This window comes from Adiantum capillus-veneris, chromosome 8 (genome assembly GCF_014529385.1).
Source record: "Adiantum capillus-veneris isolate H3 chromosome 8, ASM1452938v2, whole genome shotgun sequence".
NCBI lineage: Eukaryota > Viridiplantae > Streptophyta > Polypodiopsida > Polypodiales > Pteridaceae > Adiantum > Adiantum capillus-veneris.
Window position 1 is genome coordinate 60,144,450 of NC_140938.1, and position 20,257 is coordinate 60,164,706.

Genomic DNA, 20,257 nt, shown 5'->3' on the forward strand with positions numbered 1-20,257 from the left:
AGACACACACACACAGAGCACTCGCAAAGGAGACCTGTAACGGGAATTAACACTTAATCACACACACGGCTTGGAGGCTAGAATGCTCCGAGCAGACACCGACAACCTGTAGGCCCCAAAATTGGCGCCCCTTTCGGTATTTCTTTATTCTTTGAGAGGGTAAATTACAAAGTAAGGTCCTGGGAATCCTTTACATGTATCACACTAGATACCACTTGATTTGGCCAAATTTCGGCAGCATAACAGCCCCAAAACTTGCGCGAAACCGATTCCCCTGCTGGAACTCACTTCCACTGGCATAAACCCTCGGATTCTTGCCCAAAAACAGTAAATTCAGCACGCTGTATTTACTGGTTTTTGCTCTGTTTTCAGCCCCAAACAGTCCCCTAACTGTCCTCTGCCAGTGGGGCACTATTCCCAATGGTTCTGGCATCCATATGGCTGAAAAACAGTCAATTTACAGCGCATACACAGCGCTGAAAATGCACCTGTACGGTGAGGTTATGACCCTCACCAGTGCCTGCTTTGGAGTAGCAGCTAGCTACCCCTGTTCTTGCTCAAGGAGGCTTTTGCCTCAGCACAAAAGCATGAACCCACACAGCTGTACATGAGTCAAATGAGGAGCCCTCTTGTGGGGCATCACATAACTGCACGTAGGGGAGAGAGAGAGCAGTGTGTAGTGTGCAGGTCATCACTCCTAGCACCACACTGTACATGGAGAGGAAAGCATGCACTCCATAGCTCTTAACCTGTGACAGGTTCTCAATGAAGCATCCTCCAGCATAAATCGAGCGCCCCCTTCTTCTGCCCTTGACGTGTAATGCATCTATGAACAAATAGATGCAAAAAGGGGAAGATTTCCATGGCTGCCAAAACTTGCGTATCGCTGAAAACGCAGCAAAACAGCCCTATAAACACGCATCTGATGCCTTCCAATGCTGAAAATGAGCTCCTTGGACCTAGGCAAAGTCATGGGAAGCTCAAAAATGGAGAGAAATGGCTGAAAATCAGCGTTAACAGCCTCCAAAACTGCTCCAGAAAATCAGTTACGAGTTCTGTTCTCCCAGACTCGGTAAATTGACCAAAAAGTGCCACTTGGCACTTATACATGCAATTTCACCGCATTGGGCTTCTTGCTTAAAAATCTCTCAACTGGTGCATCAGTTGACTTTGCAACAAAGTAATAAAATGTTCCGTTGGTCATACCGAAGGTAATGACGCGAACACATTTCACGGCCCAAAATAGCAGTTCCCTAAATTTTAGGAGATGCTTCCGTCGGGCTCCCGCTGGTCTTCTGACCATCTATCCTCATTGGGACCGCATCCAAAAGTGCAATGTGGCCCAACTGTCGGATACTTTCTGTTGGTGATCCCACCTTCACTTTATGCCTTTATTGAGTTCACTTCCTAGTATCCACCAACTTGCTAAGTGCGACTGGGGGACTTGTGTGATCTTGCTCTGAGCCTAGACATCCTCTTACTGTACGAATTCCAATGCCGACCAACTTCCCGTCTGCGGGTGAAACTACCGTTCACATTGGCCATACAATGTCTGACCATTTGCAACTTCAAAAAGAGGGTCTCGAAATTAAACAAAAATCATTGGAAAGAAACCAACAACTAAGGTTAGCAGTTGCCACGTCCTCGTGACATCTGCATCACAATATCCCTGCAACTTTAAGTCACTTTTGCCATAACAAATACACTTTGATTGTGTACCTTTCAAATATCTCAAAATGCATTTGGCCAATGCGCTTTGCCAGGATTCGACATGTATCCACTAACAAAGGGATTCCCTTCATTGCGTTCAATGCCATCTCATCCTTTGGGCAATCGGCTTTGCTAAGTTTAGTGTATGGAGGTAAAGGTACCCAGAGAGGCTTAACATCAGCCATATTAAATCTGTCAAGTACTTTTGCAATGTACCTTTCTTGAGATAAAAACAACAATTTCAGCTTTCTATATCTTTTAATACTCATGCCCAAAATATGCTCTGCATCACCCAAATCCGTCATAGCAAATGCTGAATTCAGCTTACGTTTCAGAGCATCAAGACTAATCTTATGTTTCTCGACAAGGAGCATGTCATCAACATAGAGAACAAGTGTGATCTGACTACCATCTTCATTCCGTCTTGTATACAAACAATGATGTGCATGGCTGCATTTAAAGCCTTGAGACAACATAATAGTGTCAAACTTCTTATACCACTGTCGTGAAAATTGTCTCAAACCATACAGAGCCCTTTTCAGTTTGCATACTAGTTCCTCACGTGTAGGAACTACAAAACCCTCAGGTTGTTTCATGTATGTCCTCTTCAATGTCACCATGCAAAAACGCTGTTTTTACATCCATTTGATTCAATTCCAAATCAAGTACCGCAACGAGAGCAAAAAGGACACGTAAAGTTGTAAGCTTTACAACATGAGAAAAGATTTCTTGAAAATCAATTCCTTCTTTCTGTGCATATCCTTTTGTAGCTTTGTACTTGGGTTTTTCATCCACAATCTTAATCTTGTACACCCATTTGTTAGGAAGAGCCTTTCTCCCTTTAGGCAATGGCACAAGATCCCAAGTATCATTTGCATACAAGGATTTCATTTCCTCTTGCATTGCAAGCTCCACTTACTGCTTGACTTACATGATTTGGCCTCTTTATATGTAAGAGGTTCACTCTCATCTGTCAACATTACATGATCCAAAGAGGAGTTAAATCTCTGTGGTTACCTTCTTAAACGAGTTGACCTGCGTACCCAATGATCTACATTCTTAGGCAACGGTTCTACATCATAAGGCAACTCATTTTCAACTCTGTCATGCTGTTGAACATCATTTTCAACCAATTCAGGTGGCTGTCCATCCTCATTAGGAGCATCAATATCATGTCCTACCTCTTCTGGCTCAAGGTTAACCGGCTGATTATCAATTTGCGGTAATGCATCATGAGGCTCTTTTTCAACATCAATGGGTGGCACGGAAGGCTAAAATCTAATTGTTTTCTTGTCAGCATCAGGTTTTGTAGCATTCTTAAGCAATTTTGCCTCATTGAACACTACATTTCGACTGCGGATTACTTTTCTAAACTGTGGTAACCACACTCTATAGCCCATTTCATCTTCTTCCCCATAACCTAGGAAGACTCTCTTAATGGACTTCATATCAAGCTTTGTTCTCAAGTCATTGCGTACATGAACGAAAGCTTCGCAACCAAATACTCTCAAATGACCATAAGAGGAAGGTTTGCTAGACCAAACCTCCTCCGGAATGTTATTTTTTAGCATACTATTAGGAGAGCAATTGCAAATATGATCTGCAGTTTTCAATGCCTCCCCCCAAAACTCTTGGAAAAGATTAGCGGTCGACAACATGCAACGCACTCTCTCACATAAAGTACAATTATACCTCTCAGCCACACCATTAGAAGACGGATTATAAGGGGCTGTCTACTCCCTTTTAATCCCATTTTCATCACAAAAACGCTGAAATTCAGCAGATACATACTCCTCCATTATCAAATCTGAGACATTTAAGCTGAGTACTCTTTTGCATAGTGGACAAAAGCATGAAACTCCTCAAAAGCATTAAAAGTCTCACTCTTACTTTTCAACAAATGCACCCATCCTTTCCTAGTACAATCATCAATGAATGTAACAAAATACAATGCACCACCAAAAGACTTAACAAGCATAGTGCATACATCAGAGTGAATAAGATCAAGAGGATTAGCTTTGCGAGAGACACCATAGTAATAAGAAGATTTCTTTTGCTTTTCATAAAGACAATCGTTACAAAAAGCCAAGTTTTTGCCTTTTACATCAACCCTCTTCAGAGAGGAAAGCACATCAATACCCTTTTGGCTCATATGGCCAAGTCTCTTATGCCACAATTCCGTGTGTAAAGCAACTTCAGCAACAGTAAGAAACTTGCCAGGCAAAGCTTTGCATCGAAGATAGTTCAAAGTACCTCTTTTAGACCCTTTTGCAACAAGCATGGAGCTCTTGAGCAACTTCCTTAAACCCCCATCAAAAATGATAGTATAACCATGTGCGTCTAACTGGCCAACAGATAGCAAACTTTTCTTAATACCTGCTACAAACCTGACATCATTCAACACAAGCTCTTGACCATTGTTAAGAGCCAAACGCATAGTATCCATTCCCTCAATATTGCAAGCAAAATTATCACCAAGGTACACCTTGCCATAATTGCATATAGTATATGTAGCAAAACACTCCAAAGTTGGAGTCACATGGAATGAAGTACCAGAATCCACTATCCAAGACTGGGATAGGCCATCATTAGCACTAAGCAATACATCAATGACATCTTTCTTTGAGATAAGCATGTCTTCTGCATTAGCTATCACCAAATCTGAGGGGCATGAAGCCGCAACCAAAATTTTCTCAACGTCTGACAACTCCTCAATGACCACACTAGAGGATACATTTGCATTCTTAGTATCCCTGGAGGAATCACCTACTAATTTTTCCTCTTTCTTCTTATCTTGCGTTTCCTTCTTCCTTTCCTGTTCTTTCTTGAAATACCTGCAATCGGGTTTCTTGTGATCCTTTCTGCCGCATTGATAACAAGTGATATCCTTATCCTTTGTCTTACTCTTACTTCTATTTTGAGACGTGTTGCCCGCATTACGCTTTTGATTTCTACCTCTTGCATTGTAGGCAGAACCGCCACCTTCCCCACTAGACTTGCGTCCAATCTCTTCATTGAGAATAGACCCTCTCACACCGTCATACGTGAGGGTGGGACTGTTACTCAAGGAGACAACCAAGGTTTCCCAAGTATTTGGCAATGTCATAAGCAAGAAAATAGCTTTCAGCTTATCATCGAATTGCTGAAGCCCACTGTCCTGCAACTAACTCAACACACCTGTAAAAGCACTCAAATGCTCAGAAGCTGACTTCGAGTCATCAAGCTGCATATTCACCAACTTTCGCATCAAATTCATAGGCATGGTGTTTTCATAATTTGACTTCAGCTTTTGACATATTATAGCATAAGCAAAGTCCAAACGCTTAACATTAGTTTTGTAATTGGACACTTAAGTGTCCTGAGACACTAAAGTGTCCTGTTTTTCTACCAAGTTTTGGAAATTTATTTGCCAAGCTAGAAAGATTTTTTTTACACCTTGCTTCTACCATAGATTGCTTATGAGGGAAAGAAAGCATTGGATTTTTATCCATATCAAAATACAATCTATATGGAGAGAATTTCGATGAGTTCTAAGACATAAATTTTAGTAAAATTTCAAGCTGTTTTTTCAAAAAAGTCATAAAATTATTATATCTTTTTGTAGAGATGGCCATTTTTATGTTTATAAAAGCCAAGTGTTAGCATTTAGTGTTACAAAACAATGGAATGCACTTCAAAGATAATTTTTCAAGTCACATGCAAGCTATAGACATAATTTCATACTTGACCACGTGTTGAATAAGAGCACAATTTTGGTCTTCCAAAGGTGGGGCCCCTCATGAAATTGGTACTATTTTAGTGCAATTTGACAACTACAAATGACTTTATATGTTTAAACAAAAAAACTATGTATTTTTTGGGCTTCCTAACTCAATTAAATCTCGTTGCTTGAACTCTATCTTGAATTTTTTATCGTGCAAAAACTCTTGAAAATCTTTAGTTCTCTATAATAACATTGAAACCAAGGTTTTAAGCACCCCAATTGTGTATGTACCACGTACTTTGATACATTTAGTTAATATACATGGAAAGTTTGATATTATTTGAGGTTTTGAATGCTTATGTCTCAAAAATGAAAATATGAAACTTTTCTCTTATGCAGTTTTGAATATTTAAAATGATCCAATAATTGTTGCATACCAAAGCTCTTCTACTTGCCACCTTGAGTGCTCAATGGAAAAGGCAAGCAATGTATCACTTTCTAAAACTCACAAATACATCAGAAACATATTTTTCTTTGTATATAACGATATGCTTGAAATGACCATATCAAACACATGGAACTTTCCATTATTTTATATACTCCAAAGTCAATTTTTTTACACATGAAACTTTCAATTATCTATAGAAAAATTGTGGAAGTCACCTAAAATTTTCTACCAGGTCACCTCATTTTTTCTTGAGCTTATAAAGGCGATTTCTTCAAAGCGTCAATCGCAGTCTTACGAGTGTCAACTTGATGAGTATAGTTCTTGATCATGATAGATTCTAAAATGCAAGGTTATATTTTTAAAAGACTCTCTAGCTAACATATTTAAGCATATTAAGAGGGTTTTCTTAAATAAACCGTCTAATGCAAGTAGCATTTAATTTAAATTTGTTAAAGAAGGACACTTAAAGTGTCTTGTTTTGGTACCAAACTAGTGTTAACCTGTCCACTCTTCGTCAAACAAACCCGGTGGCTTATTCTGTTCCAATGCATCTTCACAATCCTTTAAGAAAAGGATACCTTGCATGCGTTCTTGCCAAAGATCGAATGACTATCAAACCGTTGAATTTCCATCAAACTTTTAGTGTTAGATGCGGAAGAGGAAGAAGCCATCTTAATTCAACCAAAAGTGTGTATACAAGAGAGATACAATAGGCTGAAAATTTCAGCAGAGATAGTAGCAACCACAAGACTTTGCATACAAAGAGCCACAGTTTCTTTACATGAAACAATCCAAATCTGAAATTTCAGATGAAATGTGTAATTTCAAGTACCTGTACTCAGCTTTTCACTCAATTTGTCGTGACAAACATCAATACATGTGATCCCACAACTTTGGTACACTTGCGTATTGCTGTTTTGACCAATAATAACTTGTAAATCACCTGTTTTGACCTAAAAACAACCTGTTCAAGGAGCTTCGCGATGGAAGCGAAAATCGATCGCGGGAGAGCAATTTTAACTCGCTGTCCAACAAATTGCGCAGGGTTGTTTTGAAACTTTAGGGCTTTGATACCAATTGAAAGCGCGAAGCAGAGTGTACCGGTAGGTGCGCGTCGCGATGTAGTGCAAGATTGGGACAAGAAGCATGAGGTGGAGTGCAGCAGAGAGGAAGCGCTACGGATCGAAGCAGAGAGAGAGAGAAGGCATGCTCGTTTTTAGGGAAACCCACATTAATAGTTTTTGTGGCCATCCTATTTTTATTACAAGTGACTTCAAAAAATGTGTCTAGGTTCACATTGAACCTGGACAAAGTATAAAAATGTACATTAAGAGATCATTTAGGGCCCAACAACCAAGGGTATTTTGGGAATTTTGGAAAATTTGAAGTGAATTTTGGGAATTTATAACAAAATATGGGGGGTATTCTGGGAATTTTGAATTTTGAGGGGTATTTTGGTAATTTTTCCTTCTTTATATTGCTTTAACTCAGTACAAGGTTGGTGGCTCTGCTCTGCTCTACATCTGCATCTGCTCGTGAGAGAGAGAGAGAGAGAGAGAGAGAGAGAGAGAGAGAGAGAGAGAGCCCATCCTTCGTATTTATAGGCCCTAGGTCCATCCAAAAGCAATACATGAAAAGCATACAATCTTAAAATATTTGCTCTCGCAAAAGCTAGCACCAGCAGAGTTGTCCGTACAGTCTGCCACGTCAGCAACTAGCAGCGCAAAACGTGGATGTGTTCGTATAGTTTGCCACGTTAACAGGTTGGTACAAAATCCGGGTGCCACGTCAGCATGTAGCATAAATTGTGGAATGTTCGTATAGTCTGCCACGTCATTAGTTGCTTATGCAATTAGTGTGTGTGCGTCTTGCTTTATTAAATTTGGGCCCCATCGGACAGGCTCCCCATAAGTTGGTAGGTTTTTAAATACTTTGCCCCACTCGACAAGGATGTGTATGTTGGTGAGACCTTTGTCTTCTTCTGCTTTTACTTCTCTCAGCCGGGATTTCCATGGGTCTTGAATAGCTTGATACGTTAGCAGTTAGTGAAAATCAAGACCTCAAGAACCCAAGTTCCTTGTGAACTTAAGAACCAAAGATCCTAGTGCATGGTCGTCACCTGAAGCGGAATGGATCCTTCGCATACAGGTGATGAGCATGAGAGAGGCGGCGAAGATTTTTCCCCACCAGGAGACTTTTTCGACCCTCCCCCTTCGCCATCTACACCACGAGTTGTTCTAACTCCTATGGAGATGATGGTCAAATCAATGATGGACATGATGTTGGCACAACAAGAAACGACTCGCCTTACGATGGAACGAAATGAAAGAAACGCACTACAACAACAAGAAGCGACTCGCCTTACCATAGAGGCGAATCGAGTTGCGTTGGCACAACAAGAAGCCAATCGCCTTGCTTTCGAACGCGAGCGTGATGAACGAAATGAACGAAAAGCAGAAAAGGACGCCGAGCGTGAAGCTCAAAGGGAGCTACGCAATCAAGAATTTATTTTCCACGTGCTAGCCTCGAGGACCGAACCACCCAAAGATCGTGGGAGTTCATCAAGTGGCGTAAGCCACGATGCGGATTCCAACCATCCAGTCCACAGAGAAGTCGACTTTCAATAAGTATGACGGTAAGATGGATGCTACAGTTATTCATTCTTGGTTGCATCAATTTAATGCTTATTTTGCGACAACTAAGAAGACAGGAAATAGCAAAGTTTGACGACAGCTATGTACCTTGCCGGTGATGCCATCAATTGGTACTACGCATGGCAAGAGGCACAGCTAGCCGCGCACCTAGAGGCAGCCGACGATTTCACGTCCCTTTCCTTCGATTGGGTTGATTTCCAAGACAAGCTCAAGGCGCGGTTTATGCCACCTCAGTACCTCGCACGATTGGCGCTCTTTCAAGCAAAATGGTATGCCAGTCATGTCTTTTTCTAATCGTGTTTTGCAGCTAGGTACCCAATTACGTATGTCGGATGATGAGCGCAAAGAGGCTTTTCTCTTTGGATTGGACGAGTATATCAAGTACGATGTAGAGGTACTCGATCCAATCGATCTCAACAAGGCGGTAGCGATTGCTCTCGCACAGGAGATGAAGCATAACAAGGGAAAGCGTAAGGAGAACAAGACTTCCACAAGTACCTCGCAGACTTCTCAGAACCCTCAGAACGGTAAGAATGGTAAGAATGATAACTCTTCTAACCAATCTACCAACAGTATCTCATCAAAGAATTCTTCCAATGAATCTAAGGGTAAGGCTAACACAATTGCTAAACCTAAGCTTACTCCAGATGAAAAGGCAGCACAAGGAATTGTAGGAGGATACATCACGTCGGAAGAACAAAGCACTTATTCTAAGGAAGGTCGTTGTTTTTATTGTCACATTAAGGGTCACATAAAAAGAAAATGTCCTAAGCTTGAATCGAATGAATCTAAAGAACCCACAACACCCACTACATCTGTCAATGCAATGAATGATAACACGAGTGTGTCCCAAGTTTCTCAGGACCCTCCCATTGACGATTCTCTCATTAAATGTTATGGTCGTATGTTGGGGCACCGTTTTGTCATATTGTTTGACCCAGGTAGTATGCATGATGTGATCAGTTCCTCTCTTGTTGAGAGAGCCCGCCTCGAGGTTAGTCTGAGATCTCCTATCGAGGTCTCTGGCTTTCGTCCCGGTATGGACGCTCTCATCACAGAGGAATGCCTTGATGTGTTGTTTGCAATTCAACAGATTGCCTTCACTAGAAGATTTGTTGTTTCTCCTCTCTCAGGATGTGATATGATTTTGGGCATTCGATGGTTTCGTGAGACTAACGCTCTCATTGATTCTGAGGCTAACACTTTAACTCTCAATGCCAAAAGTGATTCTCCTACTGTCTTTCATGGAGTGGACATTGCTCCTTCTCCATCTCTCATTGCTAATATGCAGGACAAGGTTGAAAGGATTCGGGATAAGGAGATTCTCTCAATCTCTTTTTCTCTAGAACATGATACACAGGATTTGCATGATTATGAGAAGCATGATGATTTGAAGGATAATGATTTGCATGATGATTTGGATGACAATGACAAGTATGATGATTTGCATGATTAGGATGTGATTTCTCACAAGCATGATGAGTTGCATGAAGATGATGTGATTGTTCACAAGGATGATGTGTTAGTTGATGCTTTTTCTAGCGGAGCTAACCTCGTTGTAGATTCGATCAATCACCAAGAATCGATCTTGGCTTTCGAGTCGAGGTCCACAGATCCCCCAGAAGAAGATTCGATAGATCCCCCACAAGAAGATTCGATAGATCCCGAAGAAGCGATCTTGGCTCTCGAGCCTTGGTCCAAAGAGCCCTCACAGGAAGTATTATGTGTTCGCATGATTGATACGCACGCATTGTTCGAGTGTTTCATTCGTGACGGTTTCCTGTATTTTAGTCAACATCGTTATGTGATCCCTTTTCGTAGGCATGACATATTGTAGGTTGAGCACGTTTCTATCATGAATGAGCACGAATGTATGCGGATTGTTCATGAAAAGCTGAAAAGTTTGTATGTAAGGAGGTCACATTTCATGTCTCTTCCTTGGCATGACACAGTTGTAGACAGAGCACACGACGGTATGAGCACCAAGCATGGGCATTTCCATTGTGAGTTGATTGATTTCGATCAAACAAAAAAGATTTGACCTCATTGTTTGCATGTGTTTGATGAACGGTTGGTCACTCCGTCTCTATGTTCATCTACATTGCATACACAGTCTTCAGAGAAGACAAGATTCTTTTCCTTCACTTTACATGGAACGGGTATGTTCATGGTTTTGTGTTGGAAATGGTTTCATGAATTTTCAGCCATGGAGATTCTTGAAGACGAAAGAAGCAGGACTCTAGACGAAGTTGAAGCATCAAAGGAGCCATAGAAGACTTTGAGTCGCTTTCGGTGCGGCCCAAAGAAGCAAGCGTTGCAGACCTTTATGAAGTTCAAGTACCGCACGACCCACACAACAGAGTGGGCCGACGAAGAGTCCCTTCCAAGATTCCGGATGCTGTTGGCAATCTCCCTCGACGCCGTACAATTCGGTACCAGTACCTCACTTTGAAAAGGAGGGGATGTCACGTGACACATCCCAACCCTATGTGTCCGTGGACAAGCTACAGCACGACCAGGGTTCAGTCAGTCCGGTTAGTCTAGATTTAGAAGTGATCTGGCACATTTGTGAGTCTATTCGTAGACCTTGCATGCCCAGTCACTTAGCATAGATGCATATCCTCCGGTTGCACACAACATGATCATCAGTATTCCCTTCAGAATCCATCAGATTCAGTCAGGGGAATTTTCTAGTGCATTTAGTTTATTTTCCCTATTTTTGATATTTTCACTTATTATTTTTAAGTGACTTTCCAACAAAAGTAGGTAGGGCAATTTTGCTAAGTTAATATATAAGCAAACCCAAGTTAGCACTTTCTGGCAGAAGAGGCAGCAGGAGCTTCCCGCTCAATAGGCAACTTCTCAGCAGTACCCCACAGCACCCCCAGCGTCTTGGATCCCCATCCTCGCCGGGCAAGTTCCCATCCTTGGCGTTTCCTCATTTGCAGACCATCGCCATCACCATCAGCAATTTCAGCGTGTTTAGCATTGGAAAAGCCTGCAGTCCAGCGTTTTTCAACCTCATCAGAGCATTAGCGATATCAGCCAAAAGCGCCAGCAGACATCAGCCTTTGGTAGCGTTTTTGCAGCAGGTAATGAGCCCATTAAAATGCAGCCCTTGACTTGCAGATCTGCAGCGTTTTCAGCCTGCAACAGCCATATAAAAACGCAGCCTCACCCCCTTGACATCAGGGTTTTTATTCAGCCAAGAACCATCGACAAAAACAGTCATTTTCAGCCCCGAAACAGTCCAAGAAATTCAACAAATAGAAGATCCCAGATTTCAGACCTAAGTCGTCGTCATCACCACCGTCGTCGTCATCGGCATAGTCCCATTGCATGAGTCCATTGCATACGCATTGTACACCTTTGTGCAATCAAAGTAGACCACTCTCGCCGACGAGATTGGGGCCTTCGGAGGAGGGTTTTACAACCTCTCGGTGTCGTATCTCTTTTCTCTCCTTCTCTCAATCTCATTCACTTGCACACACAATATCCACTCAGTTTGTTCGTGATCATAGCACTCTCCATAGACGGAAGGCTCTCTCCTTTCCTAAGAACTAAAAGGAACCTTGAGCAATAAAGATCACTAATCTTGAGAAAATACAACATTCATTCCGCTGCACCTTACACGACGAGGATCTGTAAGTTGGTGAGACCTTTGTCTTCTTTTGCTTGTACTTCCCTTGGCCAGGATCTCCAGGTTGGCTTGGGTCTTCAATGGCTTGACACGTTGGTAGTTTGTGACACCGGCTTTGCTTTAGTCTTCATGACCGATTTGATAGGTGAGTGGACGGCATCTTGCCATCGAGAGTGAACCTAATCAAGTGGGTGTACTTCACGTAGTTCGGGTCATTGGAGTAATTGATCATTCGTTTTGCGCATGTGTCAAATGCCCAGACTGTCTTATTGAGATCCCCCGCCGGAAACTTGCTGTGGTCCTCTCCCGATTCCTCGGAAGGAGGGTTGCTCCGGTTCAAAGCTTTGTTAATTCACTCCGTACCATTGTTGGGATTGGAGCCCTCTTCATCTTCCCCGAGTCGTGTAGTCAATGGAACATTGTCCTCTCTGACGGATTCACTGCTAGAATCTATGTGTGTTGTAGAAGATGGATCGGATCATTTGAGAAGAAGAGTCGTCTGAGCTCTGATACCACTGTAACAGGCTTGGGCACCCCAAGTGAGAAATCAATAGCCACACATGAACCGAAACTGCAACAAACTGAGCTTGAATAGAGAGAGAGAGAGAGAGAAGACGAGAGTCGACATGAAGCTGCGGAGTTCCACTTTCAGATGCACTGGCTTGAAAGATTGGCACCCCTTTCAGTATTTCTTTCTTGATTTATCACAAACAGTACAAATGCTGAGGGTCACCTTTTCTGCGATTGCTTCCAAGCAAATCTGCGGAAGAGCCCTAGCCACTTATTTATAGGTACAAGGGGCCTGAAATCTGGGCGCCCCAAAACTGCTTCTTATCTTGCTAAAAGCTGGCCTTGAAAAGATCTTGTGCAAAAAGCCTCAATAGTACGGCCCTAGCATTTTATTATGAAATTGCCAAGTCATCGCCTTCCGTGTTTTTCGGAGCTGCCACGACAATGCGTTTTGCAGGAGTCTTTGTCTGGCCTTCACATTTAACTTCAGTGGGCCCTTTAGGGGCCCAATAGGTCCTGTAGGCCATGTCAGCTCAGTTGTAACAATGATACATTGTCTACTGCTCAGGCCCTTTTTCTTGTTTAGCATAGATAGGGCTTACCATGAGTTGATGATACATCATTAACTGGCCATACCCTTCTTGCTTTTGCTGCTTCTTTGCTCTTGCTTCTGGTCATTACAAATTTTGTTCCAAATCATTTTTTTCCTTCTTGTAATTCAGTTCAGTTTAGCTAACTCTTATGTGACATTTTTCCAGGTAACCTCAAGGAAAGGCGTGATTGAGAAGCCCATGCAGCCAAGCTTATGGGTTCAAATCCTACAAGTAGGGATTGCCATGTTTGTGATGGACACATGGCAGTATTTTGTACACCGTTACATGCATGTGAACAGTTTCTTGTATCGTCACGTACACTCTCAGCATCATAGATTGGTTGTTCCGTATGCCATTGGGGCTCTTTACAACCATCCATTGGAAGGCTTATTGCTGGACACCGTAGGGGGTGCCATTTCATTTCTAGTATCAGGAATGACACCCAAAACGTCTGTTTTCTTCTTTTCATTTGCAGTGATCAAAACCGTAGACGATCATTGTGGGCTACGATTGCCAGGTAACCCATTCCACTTGTTATTTGGGAACAATACAGCTTACCACGATATTCATCATCAACTTCACGGTACAAAGTACAATTTCTCTCAGCCATTTTTCATGATGTGGGACAAGTACCTAGGAACGTACATGGCGTTTACTCTTGTGAAACGATTGGATGGTGGCTTTGAAGCCAGACCTGTAAAACATGAGACTTGAGCTTGTCTTATGCAAACATCAGAGTTCTGTTGCTGCAACAGCATGGGAAGTCCGAAGATTCTTCAATGTGTAGCTCTCGGCTAAGCTATATATGCTGATGGCCCTCCTTATAGTAATTTTTGCAGTGACTCTGTATTTTAAGATATGTTCATGTAGCAAATGGCTTCAATAATTCATTCTTTATGGTAAAGTGCAAAGAACGCTACAATGATTTAGAATTGCAGACTCCTACAAAGTCTGTTCTTTGCGGCGATGTAACGTTTGAGTTTTAAAAAAAAAACTGACACTCTCAGGTTCGATTTATTTTTGCTAATCAGTGCCTGACTTCTTTTACCTCCATGTCATTTTGCTGTCAGAAAGATTGTTAGATCAAGTTAAGTCAGATATTTTCGGTATTTGCAAGGCTTTTGATAAGCATACCCGTGTGACGAATTAGGGGCCTTTTTCCAATGCGGGGCAAAAAACTGACGACCCACTTATGGGTGATGGGGTTCCTTGTTTCGGACGGTTGTGGGTTGTCCCCCACTCGGTTTTGGCAAGTGAATTTCTTGGTTGGTGATGGTGCATGGGTGAGGTGCATGCAGGAGTACTTGTGTAAATGCTTACGATGGCCACGATGAGTTTCTCAATGGAGTGAAGATTCAAGATGCCCAGAGAATGGACTCAAATACATTGTGGATGAGGCACAAATGTTGTGATTGCCTCAAATTTATTTGGAGGACGATGCTGGAGGATGGTATTACAGACACGAATCTGAACACAAGGATACGAATGGAATTCTGCAAATACGTATAGGTAACACTTAATGAGAGCAATGTCTTACAGGGATTTGAACTGGCTTGGTATGCGCCAAATATTTTGTTTGTACCATTGCAGTGTAATGAAGTGGAGCAGGTTTGTCTAAGAAAGTCTTCCCTTGAACTCTTGACTCATAAGCCACACCAGGAAAGAGGAGCTTGCAATCAATAGCATCACGGCGTTCACATATGGTAGAAGAGTGCTTGTAATAGAGTACGTGCAGAAGGCGTGCTTCAATCACCTGATGTTTTTGTGGAACAAGTTAGTTCTAGTAGTTCAAGAGAATGCTCCTTGTTGGGTTGATATCAAACAATCAGTCCAATTCCGCAGCATTGAATGGAACAGAACTATAAGAGGACATTAGAGTTACACCAAATGTGGGAAGATGGAGAATTTGATGTAGCTTTTAAGAAACTGTTGCCCTGCATGGTGAAGATGGAACCTTTACTTTACAGGATAGGTGGGTGATGATGGTTCTTGAACCGTGTTCTAGTTTTTTGACAAAAGAGCTGTGTTTGCCTGAGATCGTGGAGCTATTAAGGTTTTGGAAGCGACTGGTAATGTGAGGAAGTTGTTCCTCCCTTGGGGGACCTATAGTTCCTACCTTGGGTCATTTCCTTCATGCTGTTCGAATAATGATATATTCTTGCTTTTCTAACATTACCAACGTTGAGTGTGCTTGTCTACGCAAATTTAGACCACCGTCTTCAAGACAAGTACTGATGATGTTGAATTGATCATGCATCAAATGTGCTTTGAAGACTAAGAAAGCAATAGTGCTTTAGCACCAGAAAGGAAAGGTGGAAGCACATCGAGAGAGTGCATTGCGATTGTGACTTGATAATGCACAACAAAAGGAACCAATTCTTGGTAGCTACTGGCTCCCTGTTTATTTTATTCATTTCTCGAGGAGATTCTTTGAATACTTGCCTTCAGCAGCTATGAGCAGCTACCGAGGAACTCATTCCTTCGACCTTTAAAAGTGTTATGTAGGAGTGTCGAACCCACATGGATAGAAGCCTACAAGTTGTGTTGACCCTCATAACCAACCAACCTTCGACGCGATGCCGCTGCAGCTGGCAAGCATACTAATTTTAAAAAATCATCACAGCAAGCGGATCGCACGCGCATGCTTCTCTGGCCATCGCCCTCGAGCATCGTCGCCTCTTGCACCTGCTGGCCCTCTCCTGCTCTATGCCTGCTCCGACTTCCGAAAAGGGAATACCCCCTGATTTTACTCCCCTGCTTCACGCATCTACTTTGCCAAATAGCATATGGCTATTTGGTAAATTTGTTATACCAGTATCTCTCTCTCTCTCTCTCTCTCTCTCACACACACACACACACACACACACACACACACATTCAATACCCTTCTAGATTCTAACACTTGGGATCAATTTAGGGAACCTATTATTTCCCTCCAATTCAGGCTACCTCATACTTTTTCAAAATATGTTTTAACAGTATGGTTCATGGACACCTTTAATGTGTTAAACCCAGCCACACATTTTTTAGGTTTTTTCTTATTGGGATTTTGCATGTCGTGGGTTGGTTCTTTGCGGTTTGCTCTTGAATTGGCCACTCAATAGACCACTCTTCTCATCATCATGGCCTTGGCTCATTTGAGGCAATAACGAGTCTTGCTTGACGAACTCTTGTCTATAGGCCTCACCTATATATTCAGGTGACCAAGCTTCTTTTTGCTCACTTAGATCTTGATAGTAAGTGAGGAAGAGAGAGATTAATTCACACTAAGTCACTTTTAGGTCTTCATGGGGTAGGGAATGGTCATTTAATGACCATACTCCATAATATTGACGACCACATGGCGACCGGCGGAGGAGTCATGGTGGGAGTCAATATTATGGGTATGGTCATTAAATGACCATTCCCAACCGTCAAGGTTGTTGGGAGGGGGGCCAAGTACAGAAACTCAGATTATCGGATACAGTGGTTTAGTTGCAAAGATTGCAAAGTCCCAGTGTCTACGCCAATCACAGGTCATCGTCCAGTGTTGAGTTGCCATAGAACCATTGGCAATGATGATTATTCTGAGCAGTGAGTTGTGATGCGTTATTGGTAGAGATATTATTTCGAGGGTTGATTTGCCATGCAATCATTGGCAATGATTGGAAGAGGTAGCGATCATTCCGCATGATGAGCTGAACACCTACTATTGGTCAACTTCTGCCTCTCAGATTCTGAGTGATGAGATGTCGTTCATCCAGTAGCCCTCCACACTGATTTCGTCCAGTAATGGCGGCGGGATGGACGGCCAGGATGGCCTACTCCCCGACCAGCGACCTTGACGGTGGAGACCTCCACTATCTCTAGTCTAGCGATGACATCTGTTATGATATGTGCATACATGTGACATAATTACTTATGCAATGTTCTCTCTTGTAAAGTTGTATGGCTATATAATGCCTTCATCTTCATGGAAGAATGTGTCTTTTAATGTTCATCTTCCTCTTTGTGATCTTGGCATTCAAATTATCAACATGATATCAGAGCCAATAGATATCCCCTCTCATTACATTTTTCCATTACCTAGTCACTCGACTCCCTTTTCATCATGCTTTGAAGGTTTGATTACATTTGTCATCACTTTTGTCACGTTATCGATTGGTGACCTCTTTGACGGGTGCATTTCTTCAAGTGATGCTGAAAACTCCAAAAAAAGGGTGTTTGATTACAACCATTTTGTGCTTGAGGCAGGGGAGTGACATAGTATTGACAAGCATCTCACATGGCTTTAAAGGATTTCAATGGTCTAAGGGTCATGGATTTCATGTGAGAGGCCATGTGTGATGCTCGACTTTAATGGTTTGGGACTACTCATATATTGCTTTAGGTGGATGGGAACGTTGATATTGATTTACTTTAGTTACATACCTTGAATTTCCGAGATGACTTAACAATTTTGTTCCAAACATGAATTGGTAAACTAAACCGAATAAGGGTTTAGATGAATGTTGGATTCAAGGTCCTCATACTTTTGTTGTTGTCGGGGGATTTGTGTTCGCAAGGTGAACCGGGGTGATTACTCGATTGCTCATTGTGGGAAAAAAAAAAGTGTGAGAGAGCGCACAAGACAAAGAAACTATGCACAAATGACACCTTGGAACAAGAATTTATATCTTCTTCTCTCGCCCTTGCTCTGACCCCTTGCTTTAACACTTACTCTTCATCTCTCAGTCATCCCTTGCTCTAGATGTTCTTGAACAACACGGCCAAGATTACAAATGTCACGAGAGGAATCTCCCCCTCAACACTAAAGGGCACACGCAATTTAATAAAGCCCAAGCGGTGGGATCTACGGCAGCGAAACTAGGACACGGAGATGGGGACGCGCATTGGGCTCTCACAGCGGTGGTGAGGGTTTGAGTTCGGGTGCCTGCCAACGGGCGCCTATTTTTTACCACCTTCCATTCGCCTCGAGATTCCCACTTTCGACCCCCATCGCGGATCCCATCTCTCCCCATCTATGCATGCCCTTTAGTGTTGAGGCCTTCTCCCCTTCTCAAACTCTCTGACATCCTCCTCCTAAAGATTGTTCTAAACAACTTAGACTCCTCTCTTGTTGCTCGTAGATACAAAAAAAAAACCTTTTCCCTTGCAAAGTTATTTATGAAATTTTCTTTTGTTTGCTTGTGTAGCCGATGCACGCGTGGGAATCTGCCCCTAGTGACATGACATGGCAGGTTGATGGCGAGGCGAGCAAAACCAAAATCTGTTAGTGCCCTGTGCTATTTTTCCTTCCTCGCTTTTGCCCCCTTACTCTGTTCTGTACACTATTAATTAACTTTGATTTTCTTTATTGGCACTGCCAAAGGTAGTTGCTAATGCAACGTTTCTATGTTTTACTACAAAAATGTTGCCGTCAATTTCTGATCACAAATAGAATTTATCCTTTACGATAACCCATCTTCTCTTTTCTCTTCTATTCTCCACGTTTTTTTCTAAGGTGTGTACTTGAGAGAGAGAGAGAGAGAGAGAGAGAGAGAGAGAGAGAGAGAGAGAGAGAGAGGGCTTTTCTCTTACTCTACCCTCCTTCTAAGCTACGTCTTCACATCTCGCCTCCGGCAATGCCATTCATCCTCGAGACATCTTGTTTAACCATGGGCAGCCACTTTCCACCATATTTGGCTTGTATACCATCCAAAGCATTGCTATGTACAACTATCGATGATCAAACAAAAGTATCCTTGCCACTGCCATGTTGGACATAATCTTGCATTCAATGTACTCTAAGAGATCTCAGACAATTCAATTTTTAAGCACTTTTGTGCTCCCGAAAGTCTACCACATTTGGCATAAATATCGGCCAATGCATTGCTAAACACATCTTTTTGTTACCATATACATGTGGTAGTGATGTGTGTGAACACACTAGGACCGCTGGGGCATTTTTTCCCTCTTTAGGAGGTTTTTTCCCCCGTGCATTGTATATACGCCCATCACTCTAGGGCTATCTATCTTTCCATTGCGCACTAAGTAACACACTCTCTATTGTGTGCCTTGAGCTTCCTTCGTCTTCTCCAAGCTGTGTGTGTTTCTCTGCAACCCTAATTCCAACAATTGGTATCAGAGCAGGTCACGTCCTCCCGGGCTTAGTCGCCAGCTGCTCCAGCACACGCCTGCTCACTTTCTCCGATTTCAGTGAGCTTTGGCGAGCGTTCGCAGGTCGACAAATATTTTGGGTAAGCTCGAAGAGCTTGGTCTGCTCAGAATTTTGATTTGGGCTCATTTCGACCTCCGTTTCCACTACGGGCAGTACTGCACAGGCTATTTCGTCATTTTGTGCAGATTTTCTGTCAGTGCTGTTTTCTGCATAACAGGTGCCTTATAGTCTTCTACGGTTTGTGCTATATAGCACAAGTTGTTCCCGCTCCATTTCTCCTATTTTCGGGCAGTTTTCACATCAGGTGCAGCATTTACCATGGCTGACAACAACAACACAGATGTGTTCAAGATGTTTGTTGCTGAGGACAGGTTGGATGGGGACAACTACCCTATGTGGGCTTATATGATGCAACATGTTCTTGTGTCAAAAGGTGTCTGGAACATTGTGCAGGGCATTGATGTACGTCCTGGTTCTGAAGATGTAGGCGATGTTGAGGATGTTGCAGGTCTTGCTGCAAGGATTGCAGCTGTTAGAGTTGTTTTGCCTACAGCAGAACAAGCTCGTTGGGATGTTAAGGATGCGCAGGCTCATGCATTGATTGCGTTGTCTGTGAAGCGCACCATTATTCCTCACATCCGTTCAGCAAAATCTGCAAAACAGGCTTGGGATATTCTAGCAGGTCTTTATGCAAGCCGCAATGAGGCTAAAATTGCTTTGCTGCGTAAAGAGCTAGAGTCGAAGATTATGCATGAGGAAGATGATATGGACACTTTCCTTGCTAGTGTCAAGGATATCAATGAGCAACTCATTTCTGCAGGTGAAGTCATTTCTGACAGTTCCCTTGTGCAAACTGTTCT

The 20,257-nt window shown here is 42.5% G+C and overlaps 1 protein-coding gene across 2 annotated transcripts in view; it reads left to right on the forward strand.

Annotated features, from left to right (window-relative positions):
- The window catches only part of LOC147452211 (sphinganine C4-monooxygenase 1-like), a 43,346-nt gene extending 29,071 nt beyond the window's left edge, over window positions 1–14,275 (forward strand). For both annotated transcript variants that reach the window (XM_086517993.1, XM_086517991.1), the window contains one exon: window positions 13,424–14,275. In XM_086517993.1, coding sequence (XP_086374119.1) covers window positions 13,424–13,972 — 549 coding nt within the window. In that variant the 3' untranslated portion in view covers window positions 13,973–14,275. The remainder of the gene's footprint in view (window positions 1–13,423) is intronic.
- Window positions 14,276–20,257: the final 5,982 nt, after the last annotated feature.